The sequence below is a fragment of the Buteo buteo genome, chromosome 3 (assembly GCF_964188355.1).
Source record: "Buteo buteo chromosome 3, bButBut1.hap1.1, whole genome shotgun sequence".
In the NCBI taxonomy this organism is placed as follows: domain Eukaryota; kingdom Metazoa; phylum Chordata; class Aves; order Accipitriformes; family Accipitridae; genus Buteo; species Buteo buteo.
In genome coordinates this window covers 77210614-77223578 of record NC_134173.1, presented here as the reverse complement: position 1 = coordinate 77223578, position 12965 = coordinate 77210614, and the positions used below count along the sequence as shown (strand labels likewise).

Here is a 12965-nt window from a genome sequence, read left to right as displayed (position 1 = left end):
CAAGGACCAGACCCACCTCCTTTTATCCCCCATCCGAGGGGATTCCCCACCTTTAAATCCCTTTAAGTCCCCCTGTATCAGCATCTGGATGAAACAATTTTGTTTTAACTTTCCTGTCGGGTGCAGCTGGAGCCACTCGGCTCGGCAGCGTCTGGGGGAAGGCCAGGTTTTATTGAAAAATATAATGGTGCCACCTGAAGCGTGATTTACTGCACTGTCCACTCCTCGGACTTGATAATATATTTCTATTAGATTTCCTTCTTTTCCCTCCCTTCTCCTCGCGAAGAGTGGCAAGTTTCTCCATCTGCCTGACACCTTCTTAGGCTTAGGCAAAATAAATGTTGATTTTCATCAGGAGGAAGAGCGCTGGAAGTCCTAATTCTCCGGCGAGGCTGACAAGCTCAGCAAAAGCCGCCCGGCTTTCGATGGAAAGCTCGTGATCCAGCCCCAGTTCTTCTCTTTGGAAGCTGTTCAATCATCGTAATGAAAAAGGGGTTTCTTAGCCTGGCTTTCGCTAACTAGAAATTATATACCTGGTTCCTGGAAGATGAATTGCGTGGCTGCCGAAATGCAGAGAAGAAAGCGGGGGGAGAGAGTGAAGGCGCGCGAGATGCGACCCAAGATTGATCACGCCATTTGCAGGATCTCCCATGCACAAAAGCGGAAAATATATTTTCGTTTGCTGGGGTGGGTTAAGTGACACCCCTGTTTTCTCCAGGTCCCCCCCGCAAGCCCCGGCTTTTGTGGCAGGGAGTTTCGGGATTCAGTGTTTGCCCATCCCCGGCTGCCCCCCGCGGGCTGAGGCCTCCACTGCTCCATCCTTTTCAGAAGCAGCATCTCCCTCCATCCGAGGTGAGAAACTGGACCAGTTTAGTCCTTTTACAACCTATTTTGGTTTTATTTCGTTATTGCCATCCTTGATTTTTTGAGGAATGCATTTGAAATCAGGCATGGATGCTCTGAAAGCACCTTGCCTCTGTGAAACCCCGTACCGAAGTCAGGAAGTTAATTACGGTCGATTTAAAAAATCACTTTTCTTTTTCTCCCCCCAAAAAAGAAATCTATATTTCTACTTCTATAATCATATTTGCTTTGAATTGCAAAGTGTGGGTTTCATAATGCTGCGCGGATATTAGCTAATGAAGTTTCCTTGGGGGGAATCGACCTGTTTCCACCATTCTTGGACCAGGGCCGCAGTCGCTGGTGGGGCAGGAATGAGGAAATGCTGAATTTGACCCCTTGGGGTTGATGGGCCGCAGCTCTGCTGGACCCTAATTACAGCAACTGGGGCGGGTTTTGGAAATCCCAGGCTGGAAAAACCATCTGGCTCAATGCAAAAAGGATATTTGGGGTCAGCTGGAAAATTAGGAGGGTGGTAAGAGGCCGAGCGGGGTGCGATGGGCGTCTGTTCGGCATTGCCGTTCCCTGAAGCCAAATTTGGCTGCGTCGCCGGTGACTAATAGCTGAGTCCGTTGTGGCTGCTGTGCAGCCCTCTGATGTATGGGTGTTATATTAAGGGTGGAAAGGTGCTAAATGAGCCCTCTTTATTTTACATAAATTAGCTCAAAAGCTATGTATCACTGCCACGACGGCTTAGACTCCGAGCAAGTTTGTTTACCCAAGTTTAAAAGCAAAGAAAATCTCTTGGTGACTCCCCGCTGTCGGATGCTGCTTGAGTTCCTCACCCCTTCTGCCTCCTCTGCCCCAAAACCTTCTCCTTCAGTCTTTCAAAGGTGCCCACAGTCCCACCTCCGCATTGGGCATCATCGTTTGGGAAGTGCGATGCGGAGCGCCGACGCTGGGTTTTTGCAGAAACATGGTCAAGTTCCGTGCTGCTCATCCAGAACATAAGCATCTGGAGGGCGGTTGGGCTGGATTCCCTGTATCTTCTCTACGTTTTTTTCCACCTCCTGTAATCCCAAGTGAGAGGGGACTTTTCCCACTAAACCTCATTGCTCAATGAGCTGTGGGATCCTTTTTTCTGGGAAACCTCCTCCTTTTCCCGTCCCCATTCATCTCGGTGTCTTCTTGCCCAAGCAGCCACCGCTTTCCTGCCCACCCATCAGTCTGGTAGGTAAAACCCCATAACCACCTCTCCGAACCCTTCAGGGAGGGAAAACAGGAGAAACTGAAGAAAGGTATTGTCCAGCGTTGTGGCTGAAATGGAGAAGGACTTCACGTCGTCCACCCTGGTCCGTGGGATGTGCCTAGACTCGTCCTGCAAAGAGGTCACCTTCCAGAAGCACTTCCTGAGGTTTTGGCTTTATACGAGCATCTGGGACCCTCTTTTGGGGAGGCACAGTGCTCCAGCAAGCTGAAGTCATCACCCGGAGCATCTTGGGGGGTTTGGTCCCCAAACCTTTCACCGGCATGAGTTAACCTCTTGCTTGCCGCTGCTCTGCTCTTCCCTGCTCCAGCCCAGCCCTGGAGCAGGTCACGATGCTCACGCTGTGCCGTAATTTGAAAGTTCGGCTACTTTTTATTTTCTTTTTTCACCCATAACTTGGGGATTTTGTGCTGATTCGCTGCTCTGCGGTGGAAAGGGACCTGCGAACGCCTTCGTCCTGTGCTGCTTGCACGTGGCTGAGGTTGCTTGGGGATTTGGGGAACCAGCTACCTCCATTCCGGCCATGGCCAAGGGGGACATCAACTCTGGGCTCAAAGGGAGTCACGTCCCCACCCCAAAGGGACCAATTCTGCACCGAAAGGCTGGGGAGGAGGGGACTGCAGGGCAACAAGGCCAGGCTGAGCACCACGCTGGGGACACACGTGTCCCCACCAGCGGGCTGGCAGGGCAGTGGGGGACCCTCAACCATTGCTGTGGGCTTCGGGATGGGAGGCATGGGGTGCAATTAGGTGGGCTCGCTTATTTTTCTCCATTTGTTCACTAATTAATCCTTCTCGTTGGCAGAACCGTGCCCTCTGGGGCAGCTTTTACTCTCTTTTCCCTGAGCACGAAGCGCTGGGGTTGCAGGAGCAGCAGAGGAGCGCGGGATGCTCCTGCGTCTGCATCCCGAGGGATTTCCAAGGCAACCCAAGCCAACTGTGATGACTTTCTCCTCTTTTCTTCCTTTCCACTCCCAGGCACTGCCAAACGGAAGAGGACTTTGCCACTGGCATCCTTGCGGGACTCTGAAAATGCCCGTCTTGAGGAGGGTGGCAGAGGTGAGGCCAGTGGGTGCTATTGGGGTTGGGTGCTGCCAGGGCAGAGGACCACCCGCATCCCCAGTGCCTGTGCCCATCTCCGGTGCGTTAGCCCACCACAACCGGGCAAGGAGAAGCCCAGGGCTGTCCAGACGTGTGTCACCCACCTCCCACCATCACCTTTTCCTTTCCTCCCTCCAGGCAAACGGCTGCAGATCAAGCCCCGTCTATGAGCAAGACCTGACCCCGCGGCAGCCGACCAGCTCAGGAACTGCAGAGCCGGGCACGACCTGGCACCTACCTCAGGACGCCGCGGCCAGAAGCGGCACCCCCTTCTCATCTTGCTTTTCCGGGACATCATTTTGGCAAGGAGCCGGGTGGCAGCATGGGGAAGTGCCACCCGTGCCTGCAGGGAAGCAGCTTTGTTTGACGTATTTTAATTTGCCAATAAATTATCTTTTCAGCCGGTTTATTGAAGGCAAGCCCTGCCGTCAGGCTCCTTGGATGCTTGCGGGGCCGGGAAGAGGCTCCCATCCCCATCGGTCTTCCTGCAGATCGCGGCTCTGCTGCTGTCCCGGACACGAGGTGACACGGGGACCTGAGGAGCTTAATGCCATCACCAGATGTGCCCGCATCCAGGTCAGCCACTATATTGGGGACAAGTGTGGCCGGTGGTCAAAAGTCACCGTGCCGGGTTATAACGGGGTGTAAAGCCCCCGCACGGCTCAGCCCCGGTCTCTCCATGCCCAGAGGCCACCTGCATCCATCCCGCTCCATCTCCTTGGTTTTGGGAGGAGATTTCTTGGAGCGGAGCCGTGTGCCAAGAGCATCCCTAGTGGAAACGTGTGTTGGGAGCAGTGCTGAGCTCACACCAAATGCTCCTGCAGCATGTCGGGGTCTCCCATGGCCGGTTGCACCCTGATCCCCACCTCTCCCCACCTTAGTGGGAGTTTGGTCTCCCTTGGGAAACCCAAACCAGCTCTTTGGGGTTTTTTGGGGGGTTCTTCCAAATCCAAGAAGGAGCAAAGTACGGAGGGAGCATTGTACCGAGCCGAGTACTGCCGGCCACGCAGCTGCCGGCGCGACGGGTTTTTGCATCTGTGGGTACAATTTCCACGGGGATTTCAGGGCTGTCCCCCCGCCACGGATGCCATTTTGGGGGCAGCTGCAGGATCTCCCCTTGCCAAGAGGTGCCAAGAGCCGAGAGCGTCCGTGCGGGGCAGCCGGATTTGCCCATCCACTGCCCCACAATTGCAGCACCTTCAGGCAAAACCCTGCGGGAAAAAGGCATCAGCGGGGACGTGGGTGAGCACTGGGACTCCCTGGGGACCCAGCACCCAGGTGCGCTTGACGGTGGGGTGGGCGACGGAGCCACCACAATGCCGTGGGCTCAGGTGCGCCGGCGGCTCTGGCAAAGGGCTGACGGCTGCGGTTTCGCCCCCCCGGCACCTGGGCAGCGTGGGTCCCCACGGGGGTTTCCCTTCCCCAGGTGACCCCCATGGAGGGGTCTTGTTATCACCCCACATCTGGGATGCACCCCCTTGCCCGGTTCGTGGTGGGGGATTTATCGCCTGGTTTGGGTGACTCGGGGCATGGCGTGCCACCAAAAGCATTAATGCCTGTCACCTCCCTGGGCTCCGGTTTAAGGATGCTGCCCGCTGCTGAACTGGCAGCTGGTGGGGGGGGTTAGTGCCACTTGGAGACCAGTTTGGGGTGGCCCTGTCCCCAGCATCCCCCCAGCCATTGCAAGGACCAGCAGGTCTCCCCCCTCGGGGCTGCCCTCATACCCCAGCGTGTGTACAGCAAGCTGATTTTTTAATAAAAACTTTGTCTTCTCCGTTGATATTAAATGTCTTTTATTAACCTTTGTGTTTTGATATGTAAATAAAGAGTTTCTTCCCCGGGATGCCTGGTCAGAGTGTGGCTTTGCTCTTTTTTTCAGCAACACTGCACAAACACCCCCTTGAGGAGCTGCCTAATGCAGGTGGAGGGGCCACTCTAATCCCCAAATCTTTAGAGGTTTTTCATTATTATAACTTTTTCCCTCCTTACCCAGAAAGGATGTTTCTTCATGTGGTGGTTTCCTAAAAAAACCCACCCTAAATTCACTAAAAATCACCCCAGCAGAGAGGATGATGCTGCGAGTCCCCAGGGATGGCCAGTGCAGGGTGATGGTGGCCGGGAGCTTCTGTGCTTCCCGTAGCCGTGGTTCCCTAACGAGCAGGCTAACGGGGATTAAGGCTCGCTCTTCACTAATTAAGCGAAGCAATGAGTAGCTTGCTGAGAGCCGCGGCTCTGCCGCCCACCGGCGCTGCTGCTCCCTTCCCGGGGAGGATTGTAATTTATTGCCGGCTGTCGTTAAAGCACTGCTTGGGGGTGATTAATTTCCGAGCAGGGATAAACGCGGCCCCTGGAGAGGTGTCGCTGAGCCCCGGTGGGTTCCCTCGCTGCCTCCAACAGCCACGACGCCTCGGTGATGGGCCCCGATGGGGGTTTATCCATCCTTTCCCATCAAGCCAGGGATGCTGTGGCGGTGGGCGCATGGCTGGGTTGTCCCACAGCCCTGGCAAGGATGTGCCCTGGGGGTACCTTGGCTGGAGGGCACCATAAATATTTCCTGGAAAACCCTCCTGCGGTGGGTGCTGCTGGCACAGATCTTGGTCCCCAGCTGGAGAAGCTGGTGCCGGGCTACCATCACCCACCGGCTCACTTTTCTGCCTGTCATCTGGGTGGCTGTCCCCTGGCGTCCTTCTCCTCGATGCCCGTAGCTGGTCCCACCACGGGCACAAGCCTCTTCGCATGATTATTCCCCTTCCCAAAATGATTTCTGACCCTTCTCCGTGCGGCGACACCCGGGTTCGTGCCGCGGGTGCTGGTAGAGCATCGCCAAGATGGTACCACCAGCTCATGGGGTGCGTCATGGTAGACACCACCCTCACCACGGGGTGATGTCCTCACGAGGGTTCCCTGGGGAAACTGAGGCAGCACCCACGCGGGTACCCAGGCACCCGGCCCCGCTCAAAGGGTTAAAGGGGCGCAGGAGCTGCCCACTCTAAAAGCAAAAGGTGACGCCATCCCACTGCCATCCCCTGGCCACCAACCTGGTTATGTCACTCGACCGCCTGCGAGTAAACTTAGATGACCGGTTCGGTGTGACGGGGAGGGCCGGGGACATGCTATGGGACCCAACCACGTTCCCCCGGCCACCCCACTAAAAATACCCAAGGGTGGGGGGTGTCACTGGTGAGTGATGGCCCCGTTGGAGCCCGTCCCGTTCCTAATCCCTCCGTGGCTCCCGTCCCATCGTGGGTGGCAGCTGCTGATGGGGGCCGGGTGCCCCCAAGGTACCAACAGCTCCGGGGAGGAACGTGGTGCCGGGGGTAGGGAGGTGGCACCGCATCCCGGACCACCGCCCCATTTTCCCAACGTGGGTCCCCGACATCCCACTGCACAGGGGCACTGATGCTGCATTCGGGGGTCACACAATTAAGCGAATGGGAGTTAAAAACACCCCATGAAAAGGTTTTTTTTTGTTGTTGTTGCAAAAACACCAAGTTGCCCTCTTTGTCCGCTTCTTTGCCCCCTTCCTCAAGTTGCGGGGGGGGGTGTCCCATTATCCCCTGGCCAAGTTTGGGGTCTCCAATATGGGATATCCGATATGGGATAACTTCCAGCATCACTGGGGTTCTGAGGGGGACACGTGGGGCTTTGCCTGCATCTGTGACCCCCCCCCCAGTCTGCCCTGACTCAATTTTACCTTGATAGGAGGAGAAAGATGGAGAAGTGGACAACAAGCACTCCAAACCCTCCAGAGGCTGGATCCAGTAAAAGAAATGATGTGGGGTTTTAGTTCCTGGGGATGCAATAGGATAAAGGTTTTCATCCCCTCCCCAAAAAACCTTTTTTGCATTAATTTGGCCCAAATAATCCCTGCTTTTGAACAGTCAGCTAGCACCCTTGGAGGACAGTGTCCCCTGTCCCCAAGTCGCCAAGCGGGGATGGCCATCAGCTGAGCGAGGGGACCGTCACTCCCCTCTCATCCCATGGAGCTACCTGTGGGGCAGGATGAGGCCAGACTGGGATGTAGTGGGACCCGGGCCGCATCCTGTGGGCGATGGGGATGATCCTGGGCCCCAAAGGGGATCGCTGGGTGGCGGGTGGGTGTTGATAGCCTCTGTGGGATGAAGCTGGTCATCTCTTGGGGTTAGGTGGGACATCTCGATGGCGACTTCCCCGCGCCTCAGTTTCCCTCAAACACCTTGGTGTGGGGAACAGCTGTACCCACAGCTGGAATCAGGCTGCTGTTTGTGCCCCATCCCCGGCCTCAGTGCATGTCCCCGTCCTAACCCCGACCCCAACCGTGACCCCCTGCCCCCCGACACTGACCCTAATTAACCCCAATTCTCACCCAGACCTCCCCAAACATCCTCATCCCTCCTATGCTGGCAGCTCCAGCAGCCACGAGGTGGCAGGGCTCGGAGCAGCGTGGCTTCATCCCGGCCAGGGCCTCATCCTGCAGCGGGACTGAGCACCCCACGGCCACCCAACCCACTGCCGTTCTGTGCCGGCGGTGCCTTTTCCGTGTGCTGGGATGGCGGTCCTCGTCCTCGAGCTGGTGACGCTCCTCGCCACGCGTCAACCGTAAACGTCACCTCCTGCGGCACGAAGCCAGCGGGAGCGACGAAAACGGGCTGGTGGGAGCACACGGAGCTGGCTTTGGTGAATGAGGCTGCTCCTCAACCACCAATGTCTTGTGGGAACATCAAAAAAATAAAAATCGCCCCCCCCCCAATATATATATATATTTAATATATATATAAATATATAAAATATATATAATAAATATATAATATTTTTCTGGGGAAAAATTATGTATTATTATATTATATATATTTTATATTATATATTATATATCATATATGATGTATTATATATTGTATATTATATTTTTATATTATTTTTTTTATATATATATATATATATGTGTGTCTGTCTGCAAGGATGGCAAGCCTTCCTTATGCCCTGGGAAGGATGCTGGGCTGCTCCCGCCTGGGAAAACCGAGATGGGGAAGGGGCTGCACCCCAACATGGGGCCTGATCCCTCCCAGCAAAGCAGCGTAAAACCTGATTTGGGCTCAATCGTCCCCATTTGGGGTCTTTCCTGTTTTGTTTTTTTTTTTTGGGGGGGGGGGGGAGGATGAAATTCTAATTTCTTTGCTATTTTCCCCTTCACTCCTTGCTCAGCCCGCCTTGGCCCCGGGCTGGTTGGTGGGAGCCAAAAAGCGACGGCGGGCAGCGCCGAGATTGACAGCCCCCCCCCCGCCCCCGGGGGCGTTGCCATGGGGATATGCAAATATCACCTCTCTGATAGGTGAAAAGCGACTGCGCCCCGCCTCTTGAGGCGGGGAAAGGGGCGTGGTCCCCCCTTTTTTTCCCACCGCCCCCTCGTATATAAAGCGGCGGGTTCCATTCACCCGCCCGGCAACGGCAGCGCCGAGCACGGGCAGCGGACGGGCAGGGTGCAGGCAGCGGGGGGGGGGGGGGGGAGTGCGGCTCCCGCCCCCAGGGCGCTGTGCCCGTGTCTGGGGCGGGGGGAGGAGGAGGAGGAGGAGGAGGGCAGAAGAAGGCTCTCAGCCCAGGGAGGTGGGGCTGGGGCAGGTGCCAGGGGAGGCAGGAAGGGGCGGGCAGGGCGCTGCCTGCTCCTCGCCATTGGGAACCGGCCGCAGGCAGCGGCGGAGCTTTGCCCCCGCCGAGCCGCAGAGTCGTGCTGGAGAAAGAGGAGCCGGTCCCGCACCCACGGGGGTTTCGTTTCCCGGTGGTGGCGGGGTTGTGGGGCCGGGAGGGGGGGGGGGAGAAGAGAAAGAGAACCAACCGGCGGAGGGTCTTCAGAGTTCGGGTGCGGAGCCCCGGACCGAAGCCCCGACGGAGGTGTCTGCCTGCAGCCCGGAGCCAGAGTCTCTTCGGAGGGTCCCGGAGCCTGGCTGAAACCCGCAGAGGAGGATCCCGGAGCTGGGCTGAGTCCTGTCGGAGGGTCGCGGAGCCCGGCTGAACCCCGGAGCCGGGCTGAGCCCTTGTCGGAGGGTCGCGGAGCCCGGCTGAACCCCGCAGCGGAGTCCCGTCGGAGGGTCCCGGAGTGCGGCTGAACCCCGCAGCCGGAGGATCCCGGAGCGGGGCTGAACCCCGTCGGAGGGTCCCGGAGTCCGGCTGAACCCCGCAGCCGAGCCTCGTCGGAGGGTCCCGGAGTCCGGCTGAACCCCGCAGCCGGAGGGTCCCGGAGCCGGGCTGAGACCCGTCGGAGGGTCCCGGAGCCGGGCTGAGACCCGTCGGTGGGTCCCGGAGCCGGGCTGAACACCACAGCGGAGCCTCGTCGGAGAGTCTCGGAGCCGGGCTGAGTCCCGGAGCCCGGCTGAGCCCCGTCGGAGGGTCGCGGAGCACCGGCTGAACCCCGCAGCCCGACTGAACCCCGCAGCGGAGGGTCCCGGAGCCGGACCGAGCCCCGTCGGAGCGTCCCGGAGCCGGGCTGAACCCCAGAGCGAAGCCCCGTCGGGGCAACCGGTCGCCCCGTAGACAGATCCAGCGGAGCCCCGATCGGAGAAAAATCCCACCCCCACCCCCCCAAACCCAGCGGGACCCCCCTCCCCACCTTCAACCCTCGGCGAGCGGCGGTGCCCGGGGGAAATCACCCCCCGGTCCCTCCATGGACTGAGATGGCCTCGGAGCTGGCCATGAGCGCGGAGCTGCCCACCAGCCCCCTCGCCATCGAGTACGTGAACGATTTCGACCTGATGAAGTTCGAGGTGAAGAAAGAACCGGCGGAGGCGGAGCGGCTGTGCCACCGCCTGCCCGCCGGTTCCCTCTCCTCCACCCCGCTCAGCACGCCCTGCTCCTCCGTGCCTTCCTCGCCCAGTTTCTGCGCTCCCAGTCCCGGGGGGCAACCGGCACCCGGTCCCCCGACCACCACCGCCGCTTCCCTGGGCTCCAAACCGCAGCTGGAGGAGCTGTACTGGATGTCGGGTTACCAGCATCACCTCAACCCCGAAGCTCTCAACCTGACGCCGGAGGACGCGGTGGAAGCGTTGATCGGAGCCCCTCACCATCATCATCATCACCATCAAGGCTACGAGCCTTTCCGACCTCAGCCTTTCGGCGGCGAGGAGCTACCCCCGGCTTCCCATCACCACGCCGGCCATCACCACCATCATCATCATCACCTGCGCTTGGAGGACCGCTTCTCCGACGATCAGTTGGTGAGTATGTCGGTCCGGGAGCTGAACCGGCAGCTGAGGGGCTTCAGCAAGGAGGAGGTGATCCGCCTCAAGCAGAAGAGGAGGACCTTGAAGAACCGGGGCTACGCTCAATCCTGCCGCTACAAGCGGGTCCAGCAACGGCACATCCTGGAGAACGAGAAATGTCAACTCCAGAGCCAGGTGGAGCAGCTCAAGCAGGAGGTGACCCGCTTGGCCAAGGAAAGGGATCTGTACAAAGAAAAATACGAGAAGTTAGCCGGCCGGGGGTTCCCGAGGGAACCCTCCCCATCCGCCGCCCCCAAACCCGCTGCTGACTTCTTCATGTGAGCCGCAAACCCGGGGTGAAGGGGGGGTGGGGTGGGGGGGTGTCCCCCTTTTTTCCTCACCCCCTCCGTGTGGGGAGAGCAAACCCTTTGCTTGTAAAAAAAAAAAAAAAATCAACCAACAAAAAAGTATTATTATTATTTTTTTTCCCCCACTGAAATTTTTTTTTGGGGGGGGGGGAAGTTGAACAACCCCCATCCCTCCCACGCACCCCCCTCCCCATCGGGACTCGGAGCCGGGGGGGGGTCCCCGGGGAGGAAGAGGAGGAAGAGGAGGGGGGGGGCAGCGGACCTGGAGCCAGCCTGCATGCGGGACGTGTACGGCGTGCTGCTCCCCCCACCCCCCGGGAGCATCAGCGCCATCCAGGTGGCTTCTATTCCCCCCCCCCCCTTCTTTATCCTGTGTGTTTTACCCCCGATTTGATTTTATTTTTCTTTTCGGGGGGTCTCCACGGATCATCCCGGGGGGGGCCCCGGCAGCGCTGCGCCCTGCCCGGCCCCGCCGCCCGCACCCCCCTCCCGGCCGGCAAACCTGAGCCACATTTAACTTATTCACCCTTGTAAATATGTAGAAATTAGTTAGTTTTCTGCCTTTTTTTTTTCCCCCCCTTGAGCCTATATTTTGCTTGGTGATTTACGAAAAAGAAAAAAAAAAAACCCCAAAAATCCTTTAGAAAAGAAAAAAAAAAATACACGAGTCTTAAAAGTTTGTATGTAATAGCATGCAAATAATATCCGAGTTAATTTAACGATGTTGGGAAGAAGCCGAATGCACTATATACAGGAATCAATTGGGTTAAATAATACTGTTTTATAGAGATTTAAAATTATCTATGCTCTTAAAAAATAGTGGGGGGGAGAGGTAACAATTCTAGGGTGACCTGAAAGGCAATATAGTAATATATGGACTGCAAACGGTTGGCTGCTATCTCACTATGCACCAGATTTATTTATTAACCCTCGGGAAACGGAATATTATTTTAACCTCGATGTTGAAAGAAGGAAAGAAAATGCACATTATTTCTTGCGCAAAAAAAAAAAGAAAAGAAGAATAATTCGTGCAATTGTGCTTGGAGCGAAAGCGGGGCCGATCCTGCGCGGAGGAGCGGGGTTTTTTTTAACAAGTTGCTTATTTAAAAAAGAAAAACCATAAAAAAAAAAAATCTTGGGGAAAACACAAGGGTCTTGCGGACAAAGCGAGCTTGGGAGCCTGGTGCATTTTAGGTACTGATCGTGCGAAGCGTTTTTAACGACCTGTTGTTTCGATTTGTGACGGTTTTAACGATGTTGCATCAAGATAAAAACTTATATTCAACTAGAGCCTGGGTCGGGTTTTCTCTCAACTTGGTGGTGGTGGTGGGGGGGGGGATCCCCAGCCTTTTCGTTTGGGGTTTGCTGCTTCTTCTCTTTGAGTCCTGGGACTGATGCAAAACTCTCCCCGAGCAAGGGGTTGCGGCGTGGGGGGCTCGCAGGGATAAATTCAGTGTTGACCATCACTTGCGAGCCAGGGACCACCATCGGCTTTGTCCCACTGAACTCTGGCTTTTCACTTTTCCTGCCTTTTTTTCTTTTTTTGTGTGTGTTTTTGTGTTGGGTTTTTTGGGGGGGTTGATTATTATTCCCCTCCCCCCAGCTGGGTATTGCGTTTGTTTTTGGTTTTGGTGTTTTTGGTTTTTTTTTTTTCCCCGGCCGGAGGGTCCCAAGGTGCCCCAGAGACTTTTGTACCTGCAGCTGCTGAAAAGTCACCTTCGCCCCAGCCTGGATCCAGTTTAGTCCCAGCTTGTCTGACACCGTCCCGATGAGCCGCTGGCTTGATTTTAAACGGTAAAAAATGATTTTTCTTTCCCCTTTTTGGCTTCTCCCTTTTGAGTTCTTAATTAAGGGAAGGGGTGGAAAAAAAAAAACCAAACCCAAACCAAACACACACCTTCCCTAAAGGAAAACTTTAGGGTTGGTATTTTTTACAAATGTTTTGGGGTTTTTTTTGGGACTGTTTGCAGGGACATATGTCCCTGGCAGCTCTGCTCCACGCTGCTGGGAAGCCTGAGCACGGCCGCCCCGCTCGCAGCTTTCCCCAGCCGTGCCGGGCTCAGTGGGGCAATTTGCAACACAGCCCTTGGTCCACCATATTTCTGAACAATTTATATATATTTTTTTATATATATATAATTTTTTTCCTCCTATATTTTTGCACGAGGCTCAATCACGGCAGGTCCCCGGCCGGCTGCTGCCCCGGCACGCTGACTGCGGC

General features: G+C 56.3%; 2 protein-coding genes across 4 annotated transcripts in view; both read left to right on the top strand.

Annotated features, from left to right (window-relative positions):
- The window catches only part of ZC3H3 (zinc finger CCCH-type containing 3), a 179229-nt gene extending 174185 nt beyond the window's left edge, over nt 1-5044 (top strand). For all 3 annotated transcript variants that reach the window (XM_075024080.1, XM_075024078.1, XM_075024077.1), the window contains 2 exons: nt 3085-3165; nt 3346-5044. In XM_075024080.1, the coding sequence (XP_074880181.1) occupies nt 3085-3165; nt 3346-3377 (113 nt within the window). In that variant the 3' untranslated portion in view covers nt 3378-5044. The remainder of the gene's footprint in view (nt 1-3084; nt 3166-3345) is intronic.
- Nucleotides 5045-8780: 3736 nt separating this feature from the next.
- On the top strand, nt 8781-11862 carry MAFA (MAF bZIP transcription factor A). The gene is made up of 2 exons (XM_075024076.1): nt 8781-9225; nt 9367-11862. The coding sequence occupies exon 2, from the start codon at nt 9852-9854 to the stop codon at nt 10716-10718; it is 867 nt and encodes a 288-aa protein (XP_074880177.1). The 5' UTR covers nt 8781-9225; nt 9367-9851; the 3' UTR covers nt 10719-11862.
- The last annotated feature ends 1103 nt before the right edge of the window (nt 11863-12965 follow it).

What these genes read in the sequence shown, in the direction of transcription:
- MAFA (XM_075024076.1), top strand. Translation starts at nt 9,852, where the DNA reads ATGGCCTCGGAGCTGGCCATGAGCGCGGAGCTGCCCACCAGCCCCCTC.